The sequence below is a fragment of the Callorhinus ursinus genome, unplaced genomic scaffold, assembly GCF_003265705.2.
Source record: "Callorhinus ursinus isolate GAN/ISIS: 27379988/994484 unplaced genomic scaffold, GSC_fseal_2.0 scaffold19, whole genome shotgun sequence".
Lineage (NCBI taxonomy): Eukaryota > Metazoa > Chordata > Mammalia > Carnivora > Otariidae > Callorhinus > Callorhinus ursinus.
This window is the reverse complement of record NW_027397081.1, coordinates 21,700,161-21,715,337: the sequence shown is the minus strand read 5'-3', so window position 1 is coordinate 21,715,337 and position 15,177 is coordinate 21,700,161. Positions and strand designations below refer to the sequence as shown.

Below are 15,177 nucleotides of genomic sequence, written 5' to 3'. Positions count from 1 at the left end.
CGGGGACACAGACACACACACACACACACACACACACAGACACACACAGACACACAGACACACACACACACACACACACACACACACACACACACACACACACACACACTCTGGAGCCCATGAGTCATGCTGACAGCTGACAGAGTACGACTCCGGAACAGCCCCCATCCCCTGTCAGCGAGCTCCCCCCAGGCCTGGTGGCAGGCAGGAACATCTGGAATACCTCTGCTCTGTCATGTCGGCACACACTCCCGCAGTCCAGTGACTGTGCGTCCCTCTGACTGCTGCAGACTCGGGGATACCCCTCTACCAAAGCGAAAAGAGCCACGGGGACCCAGGGATGGGCACCTGACTCCACTGCCCCTCTGATGAAGCTGGTCCCTCCCGTCACCGAAGCTTGTGTTCTTGGGGAAGGAATTGGAGATTTGGGAAATCAAGAACTAGAAGGGCACATTTCTTGCTACCGTTGAATGAAGGGAGCACGTACGCTGGGCTGAGCCTCTCCCTGTGGGAGCTGCAGTTGAAATAGCCCCCTCGTAGTGACTGCATTGAGTAGGATTTATTCAGCAACTGCTCAGTTCACAGGCTTTGTGTGGAAGTGGCTAGCTTGCTCATAACGCACCAGGCACCGTGCCCAGAACCACCCTTCTCACGTGGCCTTGCACACCCGGCTTGTCTTTTCTCCACTTGTGTGTCTCCCTCATCCTTCCACCTCTCTCTGCCACAAGCTGGGCCAGGACTTTTCTTGTAACCGGGTCATTTAGAGGCCCTGCAGCTGAGCCTGGTCCTCTTGTGAAGGCTGGGTATGAAGCAGGGAAAGGTAGCCAGTATCTTAGCCACCTTGGTTTTAAGACCAAGTGTGACACAGGGATCTTTCCAACTCCCACCTGTCTCATCCATGCATATCTGGCGCTCCCCTTGGGGCTCACAGCGTTGCAGTCACAGTGATGGTGACACTAACTGGGGCATCCGTGGGTTCTTGTGCAGGATCCGAACCTGGGGTGGTGGGTGTTGGTTTGATGCCTACAAAAGACAGACGCCTTAGAGGTGTCCCAGATTGTTCTCAGGACCAGAGACTGAGCATTACGTGTGAAACTCAGGACTGTTCTCCTTACATATGAGTAATTATCTTTGGGATAAAATCATGCTCACCTGCTTGTGCCTCCAGGCCTTCCCTTGAATCCCTGTATTGGTGACTTGGCTCCCTGAGGGTGAAGCGGAAGAGTGCACCTCCCCGGCCTTCCTTTCCCCAACCCCCAGGATGACTGGGGTTCTACACTCACATGGGAACAAGCAACTGGCCAAGGCCTGTAGGAAGAAAAGAAGTTGCAGTACTTGAGCAACCCAGCGTAGGTTCCGGGAAAATAACCCTCCCTTCCCCAACAGACTGTGTGCTAGAGACCCCGGAACCCAGAGGGGGGTGGCCGCAAATGCCTAAGGTTGGGAGTCGGAGCCCGGATGGACAGCTAGCATTGGGGAGAGGTCACAGTTAAGGAAGAGCCTAGATCCCTTGTCCGGGGCGGCGGGGGGGTGGGGTCTGCATCTCTCCTTGGATAGGTCTAGACCTGGCCCCCTATGGAGTCAAGCAACCCTGCCCTTGAGCTTCCCACTCACAGGGGAAAGTCTCCGGTGCCAGGCAGGATACTGGAACACCAGTAGGAAGGCTACTGTTGCCACCACCACTCCTGTGCCCGCTGCACCCAGCACTGCTGGATAGACGGGGAAGGGGCTCCGCTAAGAGGGGAGAATGCTGCTTACCTGGTTTTGGAACCACTACTGAACTGGACAGCAAAGCCTTCGAGGGCAGCAAGCAGGCAATGCCCCATGCACCTGGTGTCTTCACCTCAGAGGGGTGTCCAGCCGTGTGGTGATTCAGAGCCGGGACGCGGAAGGCATAGCGGACACCCGGGGCCACGCCCCCCCAGCCTCCGGCCCCTGCTCTCAGGCTCCCTGACCCTGGCTGCCGTCTCCCAGGCCCCGGCTCCCGGGCTTGGGACGCTGGCCCTGGCTGCACCAGGAAGCCCGTCAGGTTCCCGGGGCCCTCGGCGGCCCACCGCAGCTGCACGTCTCTCCGGTGTCTCCCGTCGGTCAGGCGGCGGATGGTGACGTTGGGAGGAGCTGGGTATCCTGGGGGAGGCGCCTGCACCCCCACAACCGCACGGCGTGCGTGCAAGCCCCGCACCCAACTTTGTTCCCGTTTCGTGGAGAGGCAACCCGAAGCGTGGCACGGAGCGTGTAGACTTCGTCCTGTGTCGTTCTGGTCTGTGCTACCCGGGTTTCCTCATCTCTAAACTGAGCAAAAGATGATTCTGACAGCAAGGGGAACCGTTTGCCTGCGTTCGAGGGTGCGGCAGAGTCCCCTTCACATAAGCCCATCTGAGTCCGTGCTTGGGAGGGCCTGTCGGGGCCTGCGGAGCTCGCGTGTCCAAATTTTGGAGCAGAGGATTCCCGTGCCTTTCGCCCTAATTTAGGGCCACGGCTGGAGGTTGCCCCTGCCCCTCGCCACACAAACGCCCACTACCCCTGACTCACTCCGGAGCTCCAGCAGGACGCTCCGACTGCTGTTGCCCACGGCGTTGCGGGCCACGCACTGGTAGGCGCCCCTGTGGCGCGCTGGGTCAGCATCCCGGATGCGAAGGTGGAGCTGGGCACCCTCAGGGTGCAGCATGAATCCAGGGGTGCCGGCTTCCACCTGCTGTTGCTGGGGTCCCAGCCACAGGAGCTGGGCAGGCGGCATGCCTCCCAGGAGGGTGCAGCCCAGCCAGGCCTCGCCCCCTTCCAGCACGGACACCCGGGGCTGAGCCACTGTGCCACGGAGCCAACTGCGGAGCTTCTGCCGGGACAGAGAGGGTAAGGCTGGAAGGGGTCCCCGGCGCCCGGGCTAGTGGGAAGGCTTGGGGGTGAGGTGCTGGCCAACCGTGGAGGGGAAGGGGAGGGGAAGAGAGTGAGAAGACAGGGCCAGCGGAGTTGATAGTGAAGCTTGCCTTGGGCCAGTCTGCTGCCTCTTCCAGGATCCCATTCTATGCCCGAATCCTACCACCATCTGCTCCAAGATTCCCTGAGAATAACAATGTGCACCCATGCCCCTCAGCTACCCCACTCCTGTCTCAGCTCCCGCCGGTGGGGCCCCTGCCTTACTCACCTCTGTATTAACCGCCTCCCTCCTAGCACCTGCCATGGAGCCTCCTTCTCCCTAATGGCCCATCAGTTCCTTGCCCCGGGCACAGGACTGGGCCCAGAGCAGGTGCTTAGTTTTTATGGACTGAGTCCTAAAGACTCAGAACTTCAGGTGTCAGTGAATCTCCTAGGATGGAATTTCCAGCCCCGAGACAGAGGGAGGGAAATATTCCCAGCGGAGGGCCTCCTGGGAGCCCCGGGAGACCAAGACGTGAATCATTTTGTGAGAACCGTTATATGTACCTGCTCCTTTGTGTGCTTTTCTCACATTTTTCACTTCAATATTTAACTCTTTTTTTTTTCTTGAGCTGGCAATAAATAGGACTGGCGGGGCCAGATGAAGACAGAAAGAAAGCAGACCCAAAACACATAGAAGCAGTGAGAGAGGTAGAGACCTCTGGCGCCTGAAATACCGATTGATGCGAGGCAGGAATATGATCAGGCACCTCTCATGCAAATTGATGCAAATGAGGGAGACAGAGTCCCCGGGCAGCCAGATGGGAGCTGTCCCACGGCGGGAGCCCCGGCCGCGAGTGACTCATGCTGTGGCCGGCCCACACTGCCATGTGCTGTAGCAAATCACACCAGATTCTGAGGACAGAATAGGATATAGGATACCTCACTCATAATTTTTTTATTATTATACATTGACGTAATAATATATTGGATATATTGAGTTCAATAAAACATTTCTCTTGTTTTCTCTTTGCTCTTTCACATGTGGCTACTGGAAAACTTAAAATTATATATATGGCTCACATTATATTTTTACTGGACAACACAGGCCCAGACCAAACCCTTTGATCTTATGGATCGAAAAAAACTTGAGTCCCCGGGAGATGAGATGACTCGGTCTCCTGACTCACTCCGCATTCTGGCACAGACAGCCCCCCGAGCCCCTCCTCCTGGTTCCAAAGGGCTGCTCTCCTACCTCCACCCCAGAACCAAGCCACCAGCCCGGTTCACCCGGCTGGAGCTGGCAGGGGGGGTCAGGGGCCCTGAGCCGGTGAGTGCCCCGGCTGGTGAGCTCTCGGCCAGCCAGGTCTCCCTGAGCCTGCAGGAGGTGGACGGCCAGCGAGGGGCTGCTGCCGTCCGTCCAGCCAGCTCGGCAGGGCAGGGGGCTCGCCTCCCAGCCACTCACAGCTCAGCATGATGAACTGGTCTCTGACTGTGGCTGTGGTCCAGCAGGCGGGGCTTCAGAGGGGACCCTCTGGAGGGGAATGATGGCTCAGCATGGCCCTACAGGAGGAAGAGGGGCTTGGTAGGCCTAGCCCTTCCCTCCCTCCTTCCTTCCTTCCTTCCTTCCCTCCTTCCCCCCATCCTCCCTTCCTTCCTCGCTTCCCACCTTCCTTCGTTTATTCACATTTTCATTTATTTATTTTAGAAAGAGAGAGAGAGAGAGCACAAGTAGGAGGGGCAGAGGGAGAGGGAGAGACTCTCAAGGAGACTCCATACGGAGTGCAGAGCCCTCTGAGGGGCTCAGATCTCATGACCCCGAGATCATGACCTTAGCTAAAACCAGGAGTCAGACACTTGGCCAACTGAGCCACCCAGGTGCCCCCCTTCCTTCATTTATTGCTTCACTCACTCATTCCCCCACTGACTCAGTGACACATTCATTCGTTCATTCACCACTTATGGAGGCTGACCGTGTGCCAGAGAAATCGTGGGAACAGACACCAAGGACAAGATTATAATATAATTTGATGAATGCTAGAGTACACGTACAGAGACAAACCGGGGCTTCAGGGAGGCGGACTTTGAAAATAGGCTGGCATTTGAACTTCGTCTTGGGAGGTGGATAGAAGTTTTCAAAGCAGAGAGAAAGCTAAAGGCACATTTCAAGACCAACCAACATGCAAGAGGGCAGTAATAGTGTGCGGTCAATGACAGCCTGCTGCCCCTGGAGGCTGGGAGACAGGAGGGTGTCACGGGGCTCCAAGCCCAAGCTGCAGAGGACAGGGCAGTGTGGTGGAGACCGGGCTGGAGCGGAGAGCAGTTGGGAGGGAGGTCCGAGCTGAGTGCTGCCCACCTCCTTGTTACATGGCACGTCTTGGAGTCCAGTGCCCCTCGAGGGCTCTCCCCTGGCCCCCACCCACACCTCTGCCTGGAACATCAGAGCCCTGCTGTGTCCTGAGTCCACTCACACAGCGTGATCCTGCAGAGGGTGGGCAGCGTCAGGGCTGGGGGCCGGCCAGCACAGGTGAAAACACTGCCATTTGGGAGCTGCATGGCTGGCTGACTCCAGGTGACATTGCTAACTAAGGGCGGTAGGGCCGGTTCCCTGGGGCAGTTGGAAGCCTCCCAGGCCAGGTGCAGACCAAAGTCACAGCCCCGAGGATGGGAAGCACCGCACAGGAGGGATCTGGGTGGAGAAGTGGGTGAGGATGGGGCTGGACAGACTTCGCTACCAGTGCACCGTGGTCCTGAGGCCCAGCTGGGGGGCCCAGAGGTCACAGGGTGAAGGATAGGAGAAGCAGGGAGAAGTGGGTGGGCGGGGAAAGATGGATTCCTCTGAGGGGCTGGTGAGCGAAGAGCTGAGCTCTCAGGTCAGGGGGGCAGGGGCTGAGTGGGTGAGCAGGAGTTCGGAGTCCCTGAGGAATCCCAGAGGCCCTTGGAAGCCCCCACCTGGGAAGGTTCCCTCCTCCATGGTCCTGAGTTTGCAATCCCACAAACCACCACCCACAAGACAAGACGTCGCTAGTCCTGGCTTTTTAAATCCTCTAGACCAGCATTGTCCAACAGATATATACGAGCCACAGATTTTTAAAATTTTCCAGTAGCCAAATCCTGAAAAGAAAAAATAAACCCAACCAAGCAAAAAGCACCAATGGGTTTTAATAATTTTAATAATATTTTGTATTTAACCAAATACATCCAGAATGTTATTTCAGTGTATAATCAATTATAAAAATTATTGATGAGCTATTTTACTATTTTATGTTCTTTTTTAGACTAAGTCTCCAAAATCCAGCGTGCATTTGGTAGGCTGAGCACACCTGTTTGATTCAGGCAAATCTGCCGCGCTCGGAGCCACGCGAATGGCAGCCACGTTGGACAGCGTAGCTCTAGACCATCCTAGTCTCCTTCCTTCTCAGAGGCTTCTCATTCCATTTTTAAATTACTTTTTTTTTAATTTGCAAAAGTTCATTAGCTTTATTTGTTCTCTTTACTGAAAGAACTTTTGGCCACTCTTGTATTAGGTTGCTACTTCTTTCTCCTTGCTTGTTTTGGGGTTCCTTGTAAGTTCTGAGAAGTGATCCTTTGTTTGCTCTTCATGTGCTTTATTTTTTTTTAATTTTATTTATTTATTTGAGAGAAAGAGAGAGTGCAGGAGCAGGGGAAGGGGCAGAGGGAGAGGGAGAAGCAGATTCCTTGCTGAGTAAGGAGCCCGACGTGGGGCTCTATCCCAGGAGCCTGGGATCATGACCTGAGCCGAAGGCAGACGCTGAACCAACTGAGCCCCCCAGGCGCCCCTCTTCAAGTGCTTTAAAGACAGACTTCTGATTTCTAACTTGAGTCTCTCAGCCTTTGACTTGGGACCAACTTGCTGCCCTCCCTGCCCACTGTGTCCCTCCTCCTGGTTTCCTCAGGGTTCAGTTGGTCCCTGCCAGGCCTTCCGGCTCAACCCAAAGGCAGGCTCCATGGGCCACCCCTTTTACCATAATTATAGGTAAAATTGTGACTCTGAATGTATGCTCATTTTCCTGGGAAGAGGGGCTCACGACCTGGAAAAGGCTGGAACCCCTGTACTAGATCCGCATCTGGTCCCAGGGGGTACAGTGCCCTGAGGTTCTCGCTTACTGGAGCCGCTCAGCGGGCTGGGGCATTGCTGGGGGCCCTGTGGTGTGTCGGGAGGCAGGGTGCAGATGGGAAGGTAGGGGCCAGCCCTGACCACACCCCCCGCCCCCCCTCCCCAGTCTGACTCACAGATGACATCAGGGAAGGTCCCATCACTCTCAGCCTGTTGACAGCATTGTGTGCACTGCATATGTACCAGCCCAGGTGCGTCCTGTTGACCGGGTCTAGCTGAAGCCATCGCTCCGTCACCTCCACCAGCTCCTCCTCCAGGCCTCGAGGTGCCTGATGTCACCAGGCAAACATCACAGGCTCTGTGCCCTCCCAGACTGCACATGTGGCCACCACAGAGGTCCCCTCCACGGGGGACAGGTCGCTCAGCCTCACCCAAGGCTTTGATACGGGCACAGGCCAGAGGCAGGAGAGGCCCTGCATTTGTTACTACAGACCCATGCCCGGCTGGGGGGTTGGCCTGCCCACGGGGCCCTGGCCCTCTGTTCCCTGTGAGTCCAGGTGTTCTCAGTCCCTGGACGTGAGGCCCTGTGGAACGTGGGCCCAGCCCCATGCAACGGGAAGCACATGCAAGTAGAGGCAAAGCAACTCAGGTCAGCCAGGTCCCAGTTAGGCCCCTCACCCAGCACGGCCAGAGTGAGGCCGGAGAAGGGGGTGTGCAGCCGGCCCCTGGCCGAGTGCAGGGCCTGGCATGGGAAGTGGCCTCAGGCACCCTCCTGCAGCTCCCGCAGACTCTTGGCCCCCAGAGCCAAAGCCCCGGCCTCCACCTTGGACTCCGCTCCATTGGTGACAGCCACAGGCCGGGGAGTCAGCGAGCCCAGGGGAGTGAAGCTCCAGAAGACCACCGGCGGTGGAGGTCGGGGTGAGGGTCCGGAGCCACAGGCCAGCTCTACAGAGCCACCCTGCACTCCTTGAATGGACGTGGCCTCCTAGTCAGGGGCTCGGTGGGTCAGGCGGGGCTGCCCTAGGGACAGAGCGGCGATGCAGGACATCGGGGCTGGGCTGGGCTCTCCTCCTTCCCCTCCTTGGGCCCCTCCTCCTTCTCCTCTGAGTTGGTGGGGAAGAGACGGTTTCTGAGTGAGCTTCGGAGTTTCCTCTCTGTGCTGAGGGAGCTGGCGGCCTGGGGGAATCCTTGACTGAGGTCAGGGAACAGACTGGAGCTGAGGCTCCCATCCCCTGTGCCATCAGACCAGTGTGGGGGCTTGATAAAAATAAATACTCCGGGCTTCATCCCAGACCACAGAGTCAGCATCCCCAGGGCATCGGGGCCCAGGAATCTGTATTTTTAACAAGCTTCCGGAAGTCAATCTGATGATCAGCCCAAGATTGGGAGATCTGCACGGCCACTGGCAATTCAGGTTCTGGGGGTCTCTGTGTAAAGATTCTACGGGAGATTCCAGACCCACTACAGCAGAGAAAGGTGACACCAGCCTGCCATCAGCCCATCCAGCATTCAGTGGTCAACTGCCAATTATGGGGTGCCTGCCCCGTACCAGGTGCCAGGGTTAACGATGACAAATGAGCTGCCCCATCCCTGCTCCCTGGAGCTTTCAGTCTATCAGGGAGTGTGACATTAAACAGTCATTACGGTGTTCTTTTCTGCTCAGGACCTAGCATGGAACCCCAGCACGTGCCTGAGCCCCACGTTCTCCTGTCCCCCCGTGGCCAGGTAACTATAACGTGCAGAGCTTCAGCACACATGGACGACAATAAATGCCTCAGATGACAAACAAGGCACAGGAATGATTCACACTAGCTTCCATTTGTTGAATGCCTCCTTTGTGTGAGGCCCTGCACCCGCGTTACCTTTACCCAGTAATCACATCCCCCTGAGACTCTGAGCATGAAGTCACTTCATCTAGAACCACACGGTAGGTGGTGGAGCTGGGAGTGGAGCCTAGCTCCCGATCTCAGGCTCTCCCCACTGCTCGCAGCTTCTCCGGAGAGAGAAGAGAAGACAGGCATTAAGCTGGAGGGGAGGGACCGAGGGCAAAATTCTGCCATTCACTTGATCAAGAACAACACTTAACCCGGAAGGAAGCTGCTTCTTCCCAACCCTGTGGACACTGCTGTGGCCCAAGCTACCAGCATCTCTCAGCTAGACTGTTGGTCTCCCAAGGGCTCTCAGCAACCTGAAGAGACCATCCGCTTTGGAGGGAACAGTTGGAAGCCCAGATCTGACCATGTCGCTCCATGCTTACTACCCGACAGTGACCGTCGGGACAACCCCAGACTTGGGAGGGTAAGGCAGCATGCTCTCTCTGCTCCAGCCCTGCCTCCCCTGCCTGGCATAGAGTGGTCACTCAGGGCACGCTGGCTAAGGTCTAGTGGATAAACAAAGTTGATGGACTTCATTGAATGGCCACGCAAGTGTTAAAGGGAGATCCTGAGGAAGACAGGCGGAGAAATAGCAGGATGTGAGTGGGGAATGGGCCTGAGTGTCACTCACAGGAGGCCCCCACATGCAGAAGGCAGAGGGGTGTCAACAGCAGGAACCAGAGAGGTCTGGGCAGAGCCCTCGGACCCACCATGGCTTCATCTTCCCGGGTGGCTGTCCATCTGGGGCTCCTGCCTGACACTCGGCACTCTCTCTCCAGAGCAAAGCCCAGCCCCGGAAGGATTGGGGGTCTGGCTCGGGTTGCCAACCTCAGCCTTCTGCCACCTCCACCCCCGCTCTCCTGTTACCCTCACTGGCCCGATGACAAGGGAATTATTTACCAGATGATTCACTCCATTCATAATGCGGAGTTGGGGAGGGCAAGACCTGGCGGGGACAGATCTACGGGACACCCTCTGAGCTCCCTGCATTTTCATTTTAATGATAGTATAAAATTAGTCACTGAGGGACGCCTGGGTGGCTCAGTCAGTTAAGCGGCTGCCTTCGGCTCAGGTCATGATCCCAGGGTCCTGGGATGGAGTCCTGCATCGGGCTCCTTGCTCAGCGGGGAGCCTGCTTCTCCCTCTGCCTGCAGCTCCCCCTGCTTGTGTTCTCTCTCTCTGACAAGTAAATAAATAAAATCTTTAAAAAATAAAATAAAATAAAATAAAATAAAATAATAAAATAAAATAAAATAAAATAAGTCACTGAGCATAGAGTTGAAAGAGGCCCCAGTCTCAGCGAGTCCAGCCACCTGCCCGGCGTGGGAGCCCTGCTTGCAGTCCTCCAGACCTCAGCGTCGAGGAGATTCAAACACACCTTCAAATGCCCTTCCTCCCCTCTGTGTTTTGCTCACGTTTTGTTGGGAGAAGCTGGTAGAGGGTGGTAGGAACTTGGGGGTGAAACACAATGCCAGAGTTCGGGTTTGACTGATGGACTACGAAACTAGGAAATTTCTGAATCTCTGAACTTTCATTTCTTTCCAGATAAATGGGGATAATAACACCTCCTTTCTTGTAAAGATGATTGTGGATATCAAGTGAAAACTTTGTATTAGCATATGAGAGCCTTCTTGGGTCCTAGTAATGTCCTATTTCTTGACTTGGGTCGGGGTTACAGTTCATCAAGCTGTACATTTTTGTTGTATAAACTTTTACAAATGTTTGATAAAATTCTCTCTCTCTTGCACGGACACACGTACACTTGCACACATGCACGCACGCACTAGGGCAAACAGTGCCCAGCATGTAGTCGGTGCACCATCCTTCACTTCCCCGGTCAGATCTGATCTACGAAGTGCAGACCCTGATGCTGGAGCAGAGACCAGCTCTCCCGCTTCCCTGGCGGTCTCTGACAGACAACCTGACGTGAGGTCAGTTTTCCATCCTCTGGGGTTGGGGATAGGGTGAGATTCCCAGACCCCAGTGAGATGGGGGTTCTGATGTCTGGTGTCAGGTTCATCAGGGCTCAGCTGGGACAGGAGCTGAGTGCCCCGCAGGCTCCTCCTGGGCCCAGAGGTGCCCACCATGGCTCTCTCGGCTTCTCACTTGTCCTAGGCTAGTGGACAGACCCCTGTCCCACTCTCATTCAACCCTTCCATGCCCTCCTTAGGGTCATGAGCCCCTAGTCCCTCCTAACTTGGCTTCGAACAGAATGGCAGATGGTCCCTGAGATTCAGGCTCCCATGTAAGGGAGATTCTGGAAGGGAGAGTCAGGGAAGAAGGTGTATTAGGACTCTCCAGAGAAACAGAACTGATAGGATGTGTGTGTATATAGAAAAAGAGATTTATTATAAGATCTGCAGTCAGCAAGCTGACAGAGACCCAGCAGGGCCTATGATGTAAGTTCCAGTTTGAAAACTGGCAAGCTTCAGACCAAGAAGAGCTGATGCTTCAGTCCTAGTCCAAAGGCAGAAAAGGACTGATATCTCAGCTCAAAGCAGTCAGGCAGAAGGAGTGCTCTCTTATTTGGGGGAAGGTCAACCTTTTTGTTCTATCCGGGCCTTCAACTGATTGGATGAGGCCCACCCACATGGTATGGATGGGGGCAATCTGCTTTACTTAGTCCACCCATTCAAATGTTAATCTCTTCTAGAAACACCTTCACAGACACACTCAGAATAATGTTTGACCCAGTATCTGGCCACCCCGTGGCCCAGTGACGTTGACATATAAAATTAGCCTTCCCCCGCCCCCGGCCAGGGCAGAGCTGCAGTCCCATCTGGAAGGGAAGAGGAGGCATGACCAGAATGGGAGAGCAGGTCCAGGTCTCCTGTCTCTGATGCTGTGGGAGCTCAGGGACCAGGAGAGGCAAGGTCTTCCATTTTGGAAAGACAAGAAAGTACAGTGGTCAGAACATAGCTTTGCCTCTCCATTATCATGTGATCTTAACATGTAACTTATCCCCTCTGAGCCTGAGAAGAATAAATGAGGTTATGCATATAGAGCACCTGCCTATTAAAATTATTTATGCGCCTTGACCTGAAGAATGTGAACAATTAATTCAACAAACATTTCTTGAGCATCTGCTAAGTGCAAGGCACCATGCTGTATATGGCAGGACCCCTCCCTTTCTCCCTACTCCTCTTTCCCAAAAAACATCAGCCAAGCCAGGGTAACCTGGTACTGTGCTTTGCTCTGGGCATGCTCAGGGCCTAGGCCCAGGGGCAGGTGAGGCTGTAGGCCCCCCAGGTTTTGGTGCCTGCTTCCCACCTTCGCCTCCTGCTCAAGTGGACGCAGGCCCCCTCACTGTGGGGCTTCCATTGACAGCCTACCTGGGTCCCAAGGGCTCACATCAACACCTGCATCATTGCTGTGGGAGATCCTGGAGGGAGGAAGAGGGGATGGTGTGGAGTTAGGAGCGATGAGAGGCCAACAGTGGAGTATTCTTCCAGCTCAACTTAGAAGAGAAGAGGTTACAAGCATGGACTTGAGGATCCAGACTCTTGAGTTGAGTGGAGATTTTGGAGAACCAGGCTGAGGGCTCTGAATGGGTGAGATCTGCAGCCTTCTGGGAAGATGGCCCTTCAGCCCTCCCGTTGACCAACAGTGGGTGGGCACCGCAAGAGCCACGTGACCCTGGGCAAGCAACGCGCCCTGAGCTTCCTTGTCTGCATCTTTCAAGCGAGCATAATACTGACTACACCTTCAAGTTTTTGGACAGGTAAGATGCGACCACACATATCAAGCACCTTGTAAGCACCTAGCACCTAGCATACACTCAATAAACATTCATTCTTGCCCTCTTTCTGTTTAGGGTGAACTAGAATCTGCTTCCCTCATACTTCTAATGTCTGGGTTGAGTTCTTTCACCGAAACTTGGCAAAACTATTCATTACCCCCTTCCAAATGAAAGTCATTCGAAATTTGAAACAGCGTGTCCAGGCTTTTTATTCTCTGCCTGAATAATAATACGAGTTACCATTTCTCACCCGGCACGTGCTGTGTTCTCCACACTCCACGTAATAGTATTGCTACCCACATTTTACCAACGGGCTCAGGCCCTCTCCACTATTTCCCCCAAGCGCCCCTTGTAGCTTCATCCTTTTGGCTGTTCTCCAGCTGGTCCCCACCTGAGACTGTCCCCTCCGGGCTGGTCAGGGGCCTGTGGAACCGCTAGGTCCCTTTTCTCTCTGACAAGAAGACTCAAAATCCCTCTCCAGTCACATACTGTGTTGGAGTTTTGTTTCTCCATCCAGTTAACATTTATTTCTGCATGCCTGCGTCCTCACCCAGGCCTACGAGGAAGTCTGGACAGAACTTCGTATTCTGAGAGGAAATGGCGGCTCCATGGGGGCTCCCCAGGTCTTTTGAGGAGGTAGTGGTCTGGCAACAACGGGCGCTCAGGTTTCCGGGCTGTCGCCTCACTTTCTGGCAGACGTGGGCCTCACTATGGGCAGCGGCGTGTCCCGCTGCTCCAGCCGGTTGTGACCATTCTGAATCCTGGTTCTGAAACCTCAGGCTTTGGGGCGAGCAGAAGGTGGAAGGAGAGGGACAGCTAGCCTGGAGCAGAGGAAGCAGATGCTCCTGGAAATAAATAGCTTTTCCACGTGTGTCCATGTGTGCCTTGTCGGAGGCCCCCTGGGGAGCCCGGCAGGAGATGAGCCGAGGACTGGAGAGGAAATGGGCCAGAGGCTCCGCAGCCCTACCCGGCTCCCACTGTGTTCCTGGCTGAGAGAAGCCCTGCAGGGGTCACTGCTTAGTCACTTTGTTAACTGCTCTTTGGAGACCAGAGAGGAAATGAATGAAGCCCTAGATAGAGGGGTGAAGAAAGGGAGACCAGCAGACCAGGGCGGGCAGACAGGGGCGGCAGGGGAGGACGAGATGGATGCGCAGCGATGGTGGCTAGAGCCCCTGCTGGGGCACAAGAAGGAGGCCTGGTTTCCATGCCAGTTCTGCCTGGGAGCTAACCCTCCTTCTGTCTGCTTTACCATTCCCGGAGACGTTCACAGCCAGCTGCCCTCCCCCCACCGTGCCACTGTGCGCAGGACACTCTGTTTCTCCAGGTCTCTGTTTCCCGATCCGTTAAAAACGGGGTTGTCATGCTGGCCCAGGGGCTTCTCGGGGCTGTTGTAAGAGCTGGAGGAGTGGGTGCGCGGAGCACTGTGCAAACATGGGGGTGTGGAAAGAGCAGAGCTTGGAACCAGGTCAGTGTTCAGATCCCAGCTCTGTGGCCCACCAGCCGAGGCACCCCCAAGCACGTTCCTTCCCGGCTGCAGGTCTCGGGTCTTCCCTGGAAATGAGGCTGATTCGTTATGAGACAACGCTAGAGAAAGGTTACGAATTCTGTTTTGTGAGATAATGGTTTTGCAATTACGTAAGACAATGTTTCTACTTTTCTTAATACTGTAACACTTGGGGATGAGATGTAAGGGTGTCTTCCTTTACTCTATGAGACTTCTGCAAAAATGAAACAGATGAAGCTTTAGCCAGGTCTTCGGTTCTGTGTTGCCTCGAGGATGTTTGCAGAGCAGATGCAAAAGCTGCCTTAGGGGCGCCTGGGTGGCTCAGTCGTTAAGCGTCTGCCTTCGGCTCAGGCCATGGTCCCAGGGTCCTGGGGTCGAGCCCCGCATTGGGCTCCAAGCTCGGCGGGAAGCCTGCTTCTCCCTCTCCCCCTCCTCCTGCTTGGGTTCCCTCTCTCGCTGTCTCTCTCTGTCAAATAAGTAAATAAAGTCTTAAAAAAAAAAAGCTGCTTCATCCCCAAGTTAACATTTTTTTATTTTTTTAGAAGCATGAAATCACCGAAAAGTTGTGTTAGGTGTTCTCCGTGAAGTGGTAAGACGGAGTAAGGAGCATGCCTTTGGTGGCAGTTGAAGAGACTTCCCTCAGTTTGGGGACAGGTCAGAGGTCCCTGGGTCCCTGGGAGAGGATGAACCTTGAGAGGCCAGGCCCATGACCCACAAGGGCAGAGAAAAGGAAAGCCCCCCAGAGCTCGGCCAGTGAAAAGGTCAGCAGCAACCACAATGGGCCCAGGGTTAGAACCATCTCCCTATCTCTGGTACTTTGTACATAAGCCTCGATGATTCTGGTGGGGCTCTGGTGTGGGGGCAGGATCCCAGGAATGGAGTCAGCTTTAGTTGAATTTAATAGAGTGAGATTCACACCCACCTCCCTGCTATGACGATCATGTTGCCACAGTAATTACTATGAAATAGACCAGAGCCGGGGGCATGACGCCAGGCAACAGTGTGTGCGGCTCCCTGTCTCAGGGACAGGAACTTAGGAATGGTTGAGGTCCCTCCCCAGAAAAGGTTCCAGGCTCTTCCCCACTGTAGCTGGCAAAGGGGCTCCCGCCATGCCTGGAGTCATGGCAGG

The 15,177-nt window shown here is 54.9% G+C and overlaps 1 protein-coding gene across 1 annotated transcript; it reads right to left on the bottom strand.

Moving 5' to 3' along the window:
* Positions 1–925: 925 nt before the first annotated feature.
* VSIG10L2 (V-set and immunoglobulin domain containing 10 like 2) lies at positions 926–9,518 on the bottom strand. Its single transcript, XM_073904061.1, is given in 17 exon segments — positions 926–1,023; positions 1,153–1,205; positions 1,284–1,308; positions 1,611–1,734; positions 1,829–1,921; positions 1,923–2,008; positions 2,011–2,127; positions 2,533–2,818; positions 2,820–2,833; positions 4,144–4,256; positions 4,258–4,387; positions 5,325–5,442; positions 5,444–5,468; positions 5,470–5,542; positions 7,104–7,384; positions 7,612–7,916; positions 9,450–9,518. Coding segments are annotated over 17 exon segments (2,010 nt in total).
* Between the last annotated feature and the right edge of the window lie 5,659 nt (positions 9,519–15,177).